Here is a 15,141-nt window from a genome sequence, read left to right on the forward strand (position 1 = left end):
ATATTGAAGTACGGTACTTTAGCCTAAGAATAGTCTAAGAATAAATATAAATGGCTACAAAATAAAGTACTCCCTCCGTTTCGTTTTAGATGAAGAGACAGGAGAACGAAAAAGGGTTAGAGTCCTCAAGCTCACCTGCCAGCCTAGGTGCCTGACAGGTGGGGCCACACAGAACTTCAGACGTCAGAACTTAGAAGACAACCCCCTCTTGCTTATTTCAACGGGACGACAGTTCGTCTCCGCCCGCATCGATTGTTGTCCGCTGTTCTCCTTCCTCCTCGTCCTCCTTCAGGCCAGCGGGCAAGAAGAAGAAGAAGAAAAATCAAGGCTTGCGGCGAGAGGCTGTGCCCGGCCGACCGGCGAGCGAGCTTCGTACGCGCGTCATGGGTGGCGGCAGCAACAGAGGCGGCGCCGGCGCCGGCGAGGAGAGCGGCAGCGACCACGACGGTGTGCTGCGGAGGCCGCTGCTCAACACGGGGAGCTGGTACCGGATGAGCTCGCGGCAGTCCAGCTTTGCCCCGGGGACCTCCTCCATGGCCGTCCTGCGCGAGTCCCACGTCTCCGCCTTCCTCTGCACGCTCATCGTCGCGCTCGGCCCCATCCAGTTCGGCTTCACCAGCGGCTTCTCCTCCCCGACCCAGGACGCCATGGTTCGGGACCTCAACCTCTCTATCTCCGAGGTAACGAAGTAACCAATAGGCCGTCCTCTCTTAGATTCTTTTTTTTTCTTTGTTGAAGAACCGTGCCTGAGTGTGAATACTCACCGCGCGCGCTCTGCAGTTCTCGGCGTTCGGATCGCTGTCCAACGTCGGCGGCATGGTCGGGGCGATCGCCAGCGGGCAGATGGCCGAGTACATTGGCCGTAAAGGGGTGAGAAATTCGACCCCTTTCTTTCTTGGCAGTTATCAGCTGTCCTTGCATTTTTATGGTCAGTTTGTTACTTGTAAGCTGACGATGAAGGAGGGTCAACATCACGATGAAAGAGGAGGGCTGTATTTAGACTTTAGACTAACAAACAAGAAAACCATCCTTTTTCTGTGATAGGGAACCCAAATATAAACATGATACCTGTATTTCATAAATTAGGTGGGACTTTTTCTTCACAAAATAAAACTGGGTGGAATTTTGGAAATATTCAATAATTTAGCAAGAATTAATGCTTGCGGCCTGTGTCTTAACCGAATTGGGATTTGACACGCTTCTTCATGCGTGTCTGTTCCCTACTTTCCTTCGCTATTGATATTCTGTATGAATCATGCAGTTTTAGTCTGTCCGAGTCCGAGAGATGGTGTGGATTGTGTATTTGGTACATAAGTTCAGTCTGGTGATCAGTGTATGACATCATTTCAGTCGTAGTTAATTGCATTAGAGCTGTACTATTCTAGTCTAACGATTTTGCTAAATGGTTGCAGTCGTTGATGATTGCTGCAATCCCAAATATCATCGGTTGGCTTGCGATCTCCTTTGCAAAAGTATTCAACAAGTACATGTTGTCATGTTCCCTTAGTTCATTTTCACCCATCGCTGCTTCTGAAAACATAAGATTAATGCGTGTTGTCTGTCAATGTCTGTTCTACAGGATGCCTCATTTCTATATATGGGACGATTGCTTGAAGGGTTTGGTGTCGGCATCATATCCTACACGGTTTGTAACAGAAGATTTGTTGCATGCTTATTTCTTGCACAGAAGATTTATACTTTCACAACTTAGAAAAATGGTGCAGTTGCTGTTTGGAAAAGTGAGAGATTAAAGTATTGACTGAGATTCCAATATTTTGGAGATATTTTTTTGGGGGTCGGGGGAGGGGATGGAGACAGTGAACCATGACCAACGTATAATTTGTTGGAGGTTTGGACTGGTTGCAAGACTAATTCTTGATAGTTTATTACCAGGTACCGGTATACATAGCAGAGATATCTCCTCAGAACATGAGGGGAGCTCTTGGTTCTGTGAACCAGGTGTGCTTCCTCATAACAGTCATATCTTTTTTGTTAGAAAAACATTACTTGGTTTATCTCTTTGATTCATTGTGCATTTGTTCATCCTGCAGTTGTCTGTGACCTTTGGCATATTCTTGGCCTATTTGCTCGGCATGTTTATTCCTTGGAGACTTCTTGCTGTGATTGGTAATGTTGCTAACTACTGATGTATTGCTGAATTTCTTTTTTCTTCTTGTTGCTTCCAGTTTAGAATTAACTTAAACACAAACGCTTCTGCTCACAAGATCACTAACCGCAAATGGCTTTCCTCATATGACTATAATCTTAGAAATAACTAGCTAGGAAGATATTAAATGCATACTAGTATACGTGTCATTATTTCTTATCTAAATGTCTGGATTGCCAATTATAGGAGCCTTGCCCTGCACAATGTTGATTCCTGGACTATTCTTCATTCCAGAATCTCCCAGATGGCTGGTATATATATATATATATATGCATAAACTGGATCTGAATTATAATATGTTGCATAAAACTGAAATCTTAGCGACCATTTATATTGCTCTTATCTCTAGGCAAAGATGAATTTGACGGAAGATTGTGAGACGTCCCTACAAGTGCTGAGGGGGTTTGAGACTGACATCACAACAGAAGTGAATGATATAAAGGCAAAGCACCTCAATTATTCTTCTGGAGTGACTAAACGCAGTATATATGATCTATATGGCTATATCCAGTTTAGCTGCGAAGATTTTATTTAAATTAGACACATGGATCTATGTACCACGTTCTTATGGAATCAACAGAATCATCTTTAGTTTTGATCCTTTTGCAGAGGGCAGTGGCATCATCAAGTAAGAGGACCACAATCAGTTTTCAAGAATTAAACCAAAAGAAATACCGCACGCCACTACTTGTAATTTCCTTAACTTCGTCACCTTAGTCCATGCCAAGATCAACAACTATAGTTTGTAATTGTGATTATTTATTAAATTGGCAGCTAGGGATTGGCCTACTTGTACTGCAAAATCTTAGTGGAATCAACGGTGTACTGTTTTATGCAAGTAGCATCTTCAAAGCTGCAGGTAAGTTGCAGTCTTTATCTTGTCTGTACTTCTTTTATCCATAGTAGTTGGTTTGATGAGTTTTAGCACGATAGTTTGGATACACTGTAAATTTAATTGGAAATGATATTGACTACTGAAGCAACCTCTTACATTATTTGTTTGGCAGTGTCCTTTCAAGATGTAGGAATAGAATCATAGACTACTGATTTTCAAACCACTTGAATGCAGTTGTTTCGAAAAAACCCACTAGGATGCACAAACTTAAATTCCTCCTAGATCATAATAGGATCAATAAAGATTATAAAATGGATTACCTTTTAAGTTGTAACATAGTTTATCATTCCTTTCATCTCTGAAAGATGGCATTTCATTGTATTTTGTAAATTAGGTCATTTAATGCTCAGAAAAAAGTCCAAGTCAGATAGGCCCTATGTATTGTTCAGACAAATACATAGGCGCTATGTATTAATAGTTTGAGCTCATTTATCATGCTTTACAACAACGATAATATAGTCAACTTTTGTCCTATCCAAAATCTCCAGGGGTTACAAACAGCGACTTGGCCACCTGTTCACTTGGTGCTATTCAGGTGTGTAGCTAGGATGAGTATGTAACCCAATACTCCCTCCGTTCTTAAATATATGACACTATAGATTTTTTTTTGAAAACTTTGACCACTCATTTTATTCAAAATATTTATTCAAAAATATAAAATTTCAAGTCATGCTCAAACAACCTTAAGTGATAAAACAAATCATAACACAATAAATTATAATTCGTGATTTTTTTGAATAAGACGAGCGGTCAAAGGTTTTTTTAAAAAAGTCAACGATGTCATATATCTAAGAACGAAGGTAGTACAATTTATCTGTAATTTTTATTGAGCCGATCACTGCATTTCGTCAGGTCCTTGCTACTGGAGTTACAACATGGCTGTTAGACCGAGCTGGACGACGCATCCTTCTCATTGTAACTGTCGCTTCCCTGTGAAATAACTAGCCTGCATGCTTTCTCTGTAACTATTGACTTAACACTGTCTTCAAATGACAGATTTCTACCTCTGGCATGACTCTATGCCTTCTTGCCGTTTCTGTTGTATTTTTTCTCAAGGTATGTTCAGGTTTCTTTAGCTAGGATTCGAGTGAGAAGATGATAAAACTTTATTGGTAATGTGTGCCTTATGCAGATCCTGTACAATATCTACTGAGTTTTCTTCTAATCCTTTTTTATGGTTCGTTTTTTCCAGGATAACATTTCACAGGATTCTAACTCATACTACATCTTAACAATGATCTCCCTTGTTGGTATTGTGGTATGTGTCAGTTTTGTTTCTTCTGAAAAAATGGATACAGATGTGGAACCTATGCCAAAATAATGACCCGTGCAACTGTATATGTTCAGTCTTTTGTCATTACCTTCTCGTTTGGTATGGGTGCCATTCCATGGCTCATGATGTCTGAGGTACGCTACTTCTTTGCACACCTGATATAAAGCTTGTATAATGCCTCATTGCCTCCTAGTTTTGACATCCCAACGAAGGGAACTATCTGCACAATCAACTGTCTGAAGCTACAGCTCAGGAACGTACTGTAAGAAATATCTGAATGTATAGTTCAAACTTTGTGCGTTTTTCAGATCCTCCCGGTTAGCATCAAGAGCCTTGGCGGAAGCATCGCAACACTGGCCAACTGGCTGACATCCTTCGCCATAACAATGACGACGAACTTGATGCTCACGTGGAGTGTTGGAGGTCCACACAACACCTTTGTGCTTCAGCTCTGACGTCTGAATAGGATAGGATTATGAACCATGGAAGCTGATGCAGTTTTTTCTTTTCTTTTCTGGGCAGGCACTTTTCTCTCGTACATGGTTGTGAGCGCCTTCACCATCGTTTTTGTTGTCCTTTGGGTGCCGGAGACGAAGGGGAGAACTCTAGAGGAGATACAATTTTCGTTTCGCTGAGCATTCAGCGTCAGCTGCAATGGTTGCCCGAGTGTTTATCTTAGGGCCTGTTTCGATCCCATGAGCTAAAGCAAAAAGAAGCTAAAATTTAGTCACTTTATAAACTAAAGTTCCAATCAGGAGGAGCTAAAAGTGAATAAAATAGCAAAAGAATATCTTTTAGTCACTTTTAGCTTCTAAAGAGGAGCTAGAATTTAGTCCCTTGTTTTAGCTTATACTCCTTCCATCCTAAAAAAATATAGGTCTTTCTAACTTTTCTTTTTTCTGTTCATATTCATTCGAATAATGATAAATATAGACATACGTATAAACTATTCATTAATAAATGTATCAAATAAATTATAGGCCTGTTTGGTTTGCTGTCTAATTTATCATATTTTACCACACTTTTGTGACTAATATTATGGCCCGTTTGGCACAGCTCCAGCTCCTGATTCTAAGCGAGGATCTGGAGGAGCCGTGCCAAACGGATATTTTTTAAACTGATTCTCGTGTGGAGCCGAAAGATCGGGAGTCGTTTTTGTGAAGAAAGGTGGGATCTAAAAAAACCTGCTCCACCCTCCATTAAAACAGCTCCTCAACCAACCAAATATGGACCTCCCCTTAAAGTTTAATCGAAATTACCCGCAATTGCCATTGGACAAAAACATAACGACCCAATTTATGGATTAAACATTTGAGACCATTTTATGCACTACTATTATGAGAATATTTTATATATTATTTTTTTCATTTTTTTTCTATATATGCATCCTACTTATTGGTTTGTAACAAAGTTGAACTGCATAAGATAAAACAGACAATCGTCACAGACCACCAACTCTCAGAAGACAGAATCAGTTTACTTGCCAAACGGTTTTAAAAATGATTCTGATTTTTTAGGAGAATCAGGAGGATCAGCTCCTCACAAGGATCAGGATTTGGAGCTAAAGAAGCAGGAGCTAGAGCTTTGCCAAACGGGTCCTTAGTTCGTTAATTCGAATGACTAACCTTAGATAAGCTAGGACACATTTAGCCATAAAGGCATCCTGCGCTAGCGTCCAAGAAAGGAAAAGAAAATACATGTGGGCTTTGTTGACTAGCATCCCTGCGCTAGCGGCGAGCCGGTGATAGAAGTTTTGGCCCACCGAAATCTGGATCGAGTGGGTTGCAGCATGAAATCCGGCATGATATGGACATGCAACAGGTTCCTTGGTGGATCAAGGTCCACCCGACACTTCCGTCGAGGGAAGCGGGAAAGGAGGCATAAGATATTTTCTTTTTCTAAGAGTTTTCATTTTCTCAAAAAAATAGTTATTTTTTTTAGAAAATAGAAATCCTTTGGAGAGTTGCCAAACTAGTCTTAAAAGAAAAAGAGAATAACAAGCTAGTTTTTTTTATAAAGAGCCAAAAGCAACTCTAAGAGACTAGTTATATCGTTTTGTAAAAGTAAAATTATCTATTATTAGAAGAAACATATATTTAATATCTTTAATATACTCTGTAAATGGCTTTTAAAATTTAGTACATAACTCTTTATTCCTCTATTCCCTCTACCTTCCCTTTGTAATTTTTTATAGCCTCATCCACTCGCCACCAATTGGAGAATTGAGCACATGTTTCTTTTCTCGTACTAGCTTAATTGTTCCTCTCCGTACGAATGTGATGTGGCTGTGTGAGCGTTCGCCACCAGCTATGGATCAGTGTGACAAGTGGATGATGAGCTGGATGGAAGTCGTGTGCAGCACAGAAAAAGAGCAATAGTCCCTTCTGGGTCTCTGACGAGTGGGATCCTGGATAGACCTGCCTGGCACGATGACTGTTCCGGTGTTTCCCCATTCAACGGACTCCTGGTACTCCTCCAGTCCTCCCTCCCGGCTCCCTCCCAGTACCCACGGTCCCACCCCACCCGGAGAAAACGAAACAAACCAAATCTCGCTGCGAGCTGGGCGGCGAGGGCGCGCGGCGCCATGGCGAGGAGCAGGACGTCGGGCGGCGGCGAGTACGAGAGCGGCAGCGACCACGACGGCGCGCTGCAGAAGCCGCTGCTGCCCAACAGCGGGAGCTGGTACCGGATGGGGATGGGGTCGCGCCAGTCCAGCCTCAACGCCGCCGGCACCTCCTCCATGGCCGTCCTGCGCGAGTCCCACGTCTCCGCCTTCCTCTGCACGCTCATCGTCGCGCTCGGCCCCATCCAGTTCGGCTTCACCGGCGGCTACTCCTCCCCGACGCAGGCCAGCATCATCCGGGACCTCAACCTCTCCATCTCCGAGGCACGTCCTCCTGCATCTCTGCCTCTGACTTCCACTACTTCGTTTTTGCCTTTTGCTCTTTCTCTCTCGCTCTGGTCTCTTTTTGTCTACAACCAAACCAATAATTGACCGCGCCGCCGCCGCGCAGTTCTCGGTGTTCGGCTCGCTGTCCAACGTGGGCGCCATGGTCGGGGCGATCGCCAGCGGCCAGATGGCCGAGTACGTTGGCCGCAAAGGGGTGAGAAACTCTGTTCCTTTTCTTCATTTATTACTCCTTTTTTCTCCTTGCTGTAATAACAAATGTGAGATGGCCGAGTACGTAGAGACTAGAGAGTAGTCTGCCAATTTCTCCTTTTTTTTCTTCTTTGTTTCCATTCTGTGCGGAGAGTTGAGAGTAGGAGTATGTGCTAGCTGCTGGTTGAAATCTAAAAGCACACAAGTTTTCTGCCGGTTGACTGCCTGTGCCAAATTTATTGTGAGGGCTTAGCTAAATCGGATTATGATCTTAGTTCTTGTGCTCATAAGTCATAAATTCGTTAGATATCTTTGCCATTGACATTTTTTATAAGAGGAATAGAGGATGCCCCAATTTCTATTATTTCTCCCGTTTGTTTCCTTTCATTTTGAGGAATTGGAATCTTACTAATGGAACAAACTATTTTTTTTAGAATGTGACATTCCATCACTTTCTAAAATTATCATATAAGCCTATCTCAAATTCATGGGGTGAGAGATGAAAATTGATTATATAGATTTACATGTTATTTTTCTGATGTACAACTTATAGCACACTCTTGTACTTGCTTCGCTATAACATAAATATAGTATATAACTATCTCTCTCATATTATTTAGGATAATATACAAATATATTACATATATAAATATATAAACTTAATTAGTTTTGTCTAAATTATAATTATTAAAATGGAATTCAATTCCAACGAAACAAACGGGCCATAACAGAAATACATCAAAGTTCAGAGTATTAGACAAACCAAGCTAGATACAACCTGCTGCAGATGATCCAGCTCATCACATCCAAACTGACACTAGAAGGTCGTCCAACAGACGAGACCAGAAATCCCTGAGGAGCTAAACACCCTGATTCAGGGGGTGCCCCCAGGCGGAGACAACCATTCACCAGCTAAGTTCAAGAGCTGAAAACCCACAAAATACGGCTAGCATGTCCAGGAAACTACTAGGTCGCCCACGCAGGAGCCAAATCAAGACCACAAAACGAACTGAATAAAGGGGACTAAAGCTAATAAACATCCAAATTCCAGAAGGAGTCGCACTTCAACTGTCACCAGCCAGCAATTCTTCCGCCACAAGGATAGTTTAATCTTCTTTAGCATCATCATCCTGATCACCAGCAGGGGCATCCAGCTTGACACTCGCCGCCCTGATCAGCAGTTTAGCACCTTATTGGATCAAGTCTTGCAAGTTGCAACTCCTTTTTACTTAAACCTGCCTAAGAGATCATCAGAGCACAAGCATGACATATAATTTCCTTTGGGGATTTAATTATCACATTCTCAAAACACATCCTATTCCTTGATTGGATGCCACTGATGTAGTTGGGCAGAAAAGACGTCACTGATGTATATTGGACCAAAGTACTGTATTTAGAGTTACTTCAATCTTTTATCAACTGAAGACATGTTCTGCGCTGAAGTTGTACTCTTTTTCACCAACATTAACTAGGGGTGACAATGTGCTCTCAGTTTTACACTATAAGATTTAAGGATCGGATCGGATTAGGATCAAGCCCTATTTCTATTTATTTTTGAACTAAAATTTAGTTAGGGTCCTACCATTTTGTGAAGAAGCATTTGGATCACGATCCATTACTACCCCTAACAATAACTGGTTTGCTAACTATTTTGCAGTCGTTGATGATTGCAGCAATTCCAAACGTCATTGGTTGGCTTGCGATCTCCTTTGCAAAAGTATGGTACTATGTGTTTCTTTTTTTATTTCAACATATTGCTTGACAGGTGTCAACAATAGGCTTGATGACTGTTTGACATCTGTTTTGCAGGACTCTTCATTTCTGTATATGGGACGCTTGCTTGAAGGATTCGGTGTCGGTATCATTTCCTATGTGGTTAGTATGATAAAACTCCATCCCTGATTATTTTCTGCATAGAAGATTTATGGCTTGAGAGTTAGAGTACTTGTGGTGCTTAAGCTATGACAAACAAGAACAAGATCATCTGAGATATCAACATTTTTTAGACAAACTGATCTATCCCTACGAAGTTATTTTTATTCGCAAAACAATAATGGAAGCATGGACCGGTTATAAATGGTTAATTTTGATCTGTGAATTTTGTGACACCAGGTACCGGTATACATAGCAGAGATATCTCCACAAAACATGAGAGGGGCTCTTGGCTCTGTGAACCAGGTTTGCCTATACTTGCAAGCATCTCATCTATTTGTGAGGTTGAGGTAAACACTTGGCTTGTTTATGCGGATCTCATTGTACATTTGAAAATTTGTTAATTCTGCAGTTATCTGTAACCCTTGGTATCATGTTTGCCTATTTGCTCGGCTTGTTTGTTCCTTGGAGGCTTCTTGCAGTAATAGGTAAAGTGGCTATACCCTGATACACTAATGGGACTGCTGTTGTTATTACTGTTAGTTTGCACTTCAATTCTGATATTTCAGGTCGCATGATCAGAAACAGAAAATGCTTTGAGCAATATATTGAATAATTGAAATAATGCAGATAAATATTTTTGTTCTGACCCTATTTGAAATAAGTTCTATCCTAAAGCGTGTGATGCCATACTTGTAGGAACCTTGCCCTGCATAGTGTTGATACCTGGCCTTTTCTTCATTCCGGAATCTCCAAGATGGCTGGTATATACGTGCACAAGTGGGATAATGAACTTTGCATCACTGTGCCAAACTGAAATTTCCAATGGATGTTTCTTTCCATTATATTTCTAGGCAAAGATGAATATGATGGATGATTGCGAGACTTCTCTACAAGTTCTGAGAGGATTCGATGCTGACATCACTGCAGAATTGAATGATATAAAGGTTAGCACTTCCCTTTGTTCTTAGACTGACTGAATATGATTTATGTGATCAATCTTCCCTTTGGGTATCTTTATTTCTTTAACATTGAACACATGTTTATATGTAATTCATTTTTATGAAATCAGTGGGATTAACTCTTTAGGTTTGGTCCCCATTATGCAGAGAGCAGTAATGTCAGCAAACAAAAGGGCTACAATTCGTTTCCAAGAGTTGAACCAAAAGAAATACCGAACGCCCCTAATTGTAACATAATCTTATCTGCTTATCTCATACCCAATTAGAATTCACATTTTATAATTGTCAGTTTGTGACAGTGCCACAACTTTTTCGCAGATAGGAATTGGTCTACTTGTGCTGCAACAGCTAAGTGGAATAAATGGTATACTATTTTATGCAAGTAGCATCTTCAAAGCTGCCGGTAAGCTGTGCACTTGTTCACTGGCTTGTGATTTTCATTACTAGTTGGACATCATATTTTTAGGTGAGGAAGCACTGTATCTAGAAAAGCCAAAACGTCTTATAGTTCAGAATCGAGGGAATATCTAATTGATAATTCGGAACAGTGTATTGGACTACAAATATCAAAACAGCGAACTGGGATAAAGTGGACTTATTGTTCCTAATGCATTATAACAGGTTCAGAAAAGCTAATAACTGTACACCCTTATAAGTGGTAACATGGTTTATCATTCTCATACCTTGATGAAAGACGGCACTTCGCTGTTTATATTATTTCAAAAGCATTTAAGCATCACGTCTTTGTGTTTGTCTACAACAGTGCTGGTGTAGTTGGTTTAGATTTTAATTTAACAATAAAAGGTCTTCAGGTCTGAAGGACAGTGACTTGGACACCTTTGCACTTGGAGCTATTCAGGCATGTGAATAATAACTAGAAAAACTTGATCCAGTCTATGTGTATTTATTTTAAGCTTCTAACAGCCTTCCATGATTCCATCAGGTTCTTGCCACTTTTGTTACAACCATGTTCTTGGACAGAGCTGGGCGGCGAATCCTCCTTATTGTAACTAACTTCTGCTTCCCTTTAATGCTATTAGTTCGTAGTTTTTCTGTAGCTTAGTTTAATTGCCACTTCAATTGCAGATTTCTTCTGCTGGGATGACTCTAAGTCTTCTTGTAGTTGCTATTGTATTTTACATCAAGGTATGTTCAGGTTCCTTTGTGATAAGATTCTGATGAGAAAACAGTTCTTCTTCTGTACTCTTTGCACTACTGCAGTATGTTTCTGAACATTTTGATATGCAGTGTTGTTGCAGGGCCCCTTGCCTCATTTCACTGAAAATTCTTCTTTCTTACCATGGTTTATTTATTTCAGGATAATATTTCACATGACTCTGACTTGTATGACATCTTAAGTATGGTGTCCTTGGTTGGTGTCGTGGTAAGTCTGTCAATTGCGTTTCAGCAGAACATTTCTTTTTACATGTAGAATCTGTGCAGTAAGTTTCTTCTCAAATACTTCGTTCAGGCTTATGTCATTGCCTTCTCCTTCGGTATGGGTGCCATTCCTTGGATCATAATGTCTGAGGTATAGTACCTTAATGCACAGCGAAGATATATCAATACATGCCTCTCTCCCAGTTTTAGGTTTCCACTGAAGAGCAAGTGCTCTTAGGCATATAGGCTTTAAAGTTTGAAGGCTTACTTCAAACTTTGCATTTTTGTAGATCCTCCCAGTTAGCATCAAGAGTCTTGCAGGAAGCTTCGCGACCCTTGCCAACTGGTTGACATCCTTTGGAATAACAATGACGGCAAATTTGCTGATCAGCTGGAGTGCTGGAGGTCTGTATAGATTTGTGCAGCTTATCTCGTGTATAGAGTAGGAGAACCATCAGCCCTTACACACAGGTTACCCTTGTTTCCAAACTGTACAGGTACGTTTACCTCCTACATGATTGTGAGTGCCTTCACTCTCGTGTTCGTAATCGTTTGGGTGCCAGAGACAAAGGGAAGAACCCTCGAAGAGATACAATGGTCGTTCCGCTGAGCACCAACATCGTCAAAATGCGAAATGGTTCTTCGAGTTTTGTCGCTTTAGATAGTAAGAATATGGTTGTTCTTATTCATCTGCAATAGTTCTTCATGTTTTTTTTTTGTCGCTTTAGATCGAGAACGTTGGTTGACATAATGTTCTTGTCTATTCTTTCGCAGCTCAAATCACTCGACGAAGGCCACACATTCTTTCTGTTCATAAAAGGTCTTGTACATGAGATTGCATACACCGTTGTTATAACTTTACCCCCAATAGACTTGTAAATGCTTGTGCAGTAACTCTTATATTACTTTTGCTTCAACATTGTAAGATAGAAGACTTGCCAAAATAAAATCTGAACCTTGGGTCCAATATTCCATGTAAACACGAGCATGTTTCTTGATCAATCAAAATCTCAAGCATTTTTGTTGAAGTCTGCCTGCTTTTGACGTTTTTCCAGTTTAAAAAGGTCCTCCCGCTTTCATGTTTAGACACGAGCATGTCTTATTGTTAAGGCAAAGTGCTACCTTTTTGTAATAATAGTTGTGGCCCAACACATCTTCATTAGAAGTTGTCTCAAGTCGGAAACCCTTCTTTTAAACTAAAAAATGTCTAAAATTGACTAGAGACAGACAGTCCACTTGAAATTTTGTCTATGGTCTGAAATTAAAAGCACCTGGGCATGCAAAAGAGAAATCGTGAAAATGCGCAGTTATTAAGCTTTCGTTAGCGATTCTTTCTAGGGATGACAGTCGCACCTCGTGAACGGTTGCCCATGGTTTCACACGTTTTGGGCGTTAAATTCTGTCTGCTGACTCGACATGTAAAATAATAGGTTGAGGTTGGGTGGTGACTTTTCATCAGGGGTGTCTAATATGTTTAAAAATATTAATTTTAAGTCCTTGCTCATATATGATTTTGGTCCAGCTAGCCTAGATCATCTACTCGTTTTCACTTTTTAAAAAATATAAATCGATATTGCATTGCGTATTATGTGCTTCTAATTATACGTGACATGTTTCTAAATAATTATGTGTTTTTCTTGCTATTTTTGGTGTTTTTATTTAATTATTTACCGTTGTCAATTAATCATCCAGCGGGTGTCTAACACCGAGCGAGTACGAGTGCGGGCGTAAAAAATGCACTCATTAGATATTATAGGTGCAAATATGGTTTGATATGCCTGGTGTTAATATAGATGGGTGTTTATTACTCTATCCACACCACACCCGCCAATTGCCATCCTAATTTCTTTGGGGCAAAAACTCCGAAGACGTATTGCCGTCCCACGATGAATTGCACGAACGTGATTATTAGATAAATATTTAAGTTTGTACACTAAAGAAATGGTATTACTCTACTTGCGATGCTTATCCTTTACCGTCCATTTAAGCTTGATCTGGCTTATCTTATTGAAAGTAGCTTGCTCTGGTCTACAACTACAATCCTGATTGAACCTGTTGGTGCAGTGACTTCTCTCGCAATTGGTCGCACACTACTGCATAACCTCACATTGTCTAAGGATCATCCAAATCCCAAGATCCAGTAAGTTTATTACTGTATGTACCATAGAGATAAAATACAGGTGCATATAACGTTATCTTGCCTCCCCGCGGAGAGCGTTGACGTCTTCAAAACACCAATTCCGAGAACGTAGAATAATATTGCTACATCAATAAAATCCCTAACATGACACACCTTGTTTTTGCAAATGAAACTGTGACAAAACTCGTACCGAGACTACTAGACTAGAAACAATCATGAGACACATGTCATATTTATGTCCAGTCCAGATATATTTCCATTAAGAATACCGCAATAATAGCTAATCATCTGTACAGCCACGTGTCCTATATATTTTATCTTCTATGTTAAACAAATAACTAATCATTAGTTGACAATGTACAGTGACGTGGCTTATTATATTTATCTTCTGTGTTAAACAAATCACTAATCAGTGATACCAATTTTTTTTGAACTGAACAGAAACTAACAGTCAGCCGAATTATTTATCTAATAAACAACCATGTTCACTCAGCATGACAATTTAAAGAACTAGCAATGGAGACTAACAAATGATCCCCATTAAACATGTGTATAACTCAAAAAAAATATGTAAGAATAAAATTAACTTTGAATAAAATTAACTTTCAATAAAATTATACCTTTCAAATAGCTATTAGTTGTTAGCTATCTCAATCTAGTTAATAACTTATTAGCAGACTAATAAATAGCTCTAAAGATTTGGAACGGGGTCTTAATTCTAGCTAATAATACAGATTCTATTATCTTATTATCTTCTTAACTCCAGCTAATGACATCTAGTTAAAGTTTAAATAGAGTGGAACCAAGCAAGGTCTAGATATGTCGTCCCATGTACACCAGGTCACCAGCTATATATATGTAAATGTAAATATAAATATAGCCGGCCGGCATAGTCTCGTCTCGCCCATACATACATACACAGTACACTCTGGTGTCGTGTGATCATTGGAATCGAATAATAACCCCAATCTTGTCCATGCAGCATCCGGATAATTGAACCTCTCGATCTCGTCACGCTACATGTTGTTACTGCATATGCATGGCTGGCCACAGTAGGTTACCAATAAAAGTTGCACAGAAGCTACGCCTACAAGAGGATATAATTTTTATCGATTCTTTTGGTTATCAAATACCAGTAAAACAAAATAAACTGTCCGACCCAAAAAATTACCGGTGAAAACACGTTTTTACTTGCGGGTTTCTTTTGGTTATCGTGCAATTTTACTGGCGGCGCCAGTAGAAATCATATATAGGCGGTTCCATAAGAAAACTGTCAATAAAAATGCACGGTTTTTACTGGCGGTTTTCTTTAAAACTCACGAGTAGAAATAATTTGAAATCGATTTTTTAGT

The 15,141-nt window shown here is 40.0% G+C and overlaps 2 protein-coding genes across 4 annotated transcripts; both read left to right on the forward strand.

Moving 5' to 3' along the window:
* Nucleotides 1-219: 219 nt before the first annotated feature.
* LOC100282396 (uncharacterized) lies at nucleotides 220-5,337 on the forward strand. Of its 2 annotated transcripts, NM_001155307.2 has the most exons (17): nucleotides 268-680; nucleotides 781-870; nucleotides 1,413-1,472; nucleotides 1,580-1,645; nucleotides 1,894-1,959; nucleotides 2,052-2,127; nucleotides 2,354-2,418; nucleotides 2,517-2,609; nucleotides 2,777-2,857; nucleotides 2,942-3,026; nucleotides 3,551-3,597; nucleotides 3,915-3,977; nucleotides 4,059-4,118; nucleotides 4,255-4,320; nucleotides 4,410-4,469; nucleotides 4,644-4,758; nucleotides 4,858-5,032. In NM_001155307.2, the coding sequence occupies exons 1-17, from the start codon at nucleotides 384-386 to the stop codon at nucleotides 4,968-4,970; spliced, it is 1,503 nt and encodes a 500-aa protein (NP_001148779.2). In that variant the 5' UTR covers nucleotides 268-383; the 3' UTR covers nucleotides 4,971-5,032. The 2 variants fall into 2 exon arrangements, with proteins under 2 accessions (XP_035815494.1, NP_001148779.2); XM_035959601.1 differs by lacking the exon at nucleotides 1,413-1,472 and having other exon boundaries at nucleotides 220-680; nucleotides 4,858-5,337.
* Nucleotides 5,338-6,808: 1,471 nt separating this feature from the next.
* LOC100281441 (uncharacterized) lies at nucleotides 6,809-12,674 on the forward strand. 2 transcript variants are annotated; one of them, NM_001366170.1, is made up of 18 exons: nucleotides 6,809-7,222; nucleotides 7,350-7,439; nucleotides 9,093-9,152; nucleotides 9,245-9,310; nucleotides 9,548-9,613; nucleotides 9,720-9,795; nucleotides 10,007-10,071; nucleotides 10,162-10,254; nucleotides 10,417-10,497; nucleotides 10,588-10,672; nucleotides 11,082-11,128; nucleotides 11,213-11,275; nucleotides 11,356-11,415; nucleotides 11,588-11,653; nucleotides 11,741-11,800; nucleotides 11,940-12,054; nucleotides 12,147-12,313; nucleotides 12,424-12,674. In NM_001366170.1, exons 1-17 carry the CDS (start codon nucleotides 6,920-6,922, stop codon nucleotides 12,257-12,259), a joined length of 1,509 nt encoding a protein of 502 aa, NP_001353099.1. In that variant the 5' UTR covers nucleotides 6,809-6,919; the 3' UTR covers nucleotides 12,260-12,313; nucleotides 12,424-12,674. The 2 variants fall into 2 exon arrangements, with proteins under 2 accessions (NP_001353099.1, NP_001353098.1); NM_001366169.1 differs by having other exon boundaries at nucleotides 6,835-7,222; nucleotides 12,147-12,616.
* Nucleotides 12,675-15,141: the final 2,467 nt, after the last annotated feature.

Source organism: Zea mays, chromosome 6, assembly GCF_902167145.1.
Source record: "Zea mays cultivar B73 chromosome 6, Zm-B73-REFERENCE-NAM-5.0, whole genome shotgun sequence".
NCBI classification, from domain to species: Eukaryota; Viridiplantae; Streptophyta; class Magnoliopsida; order Poales; family Poaceae; genus Zea; species Zea mays.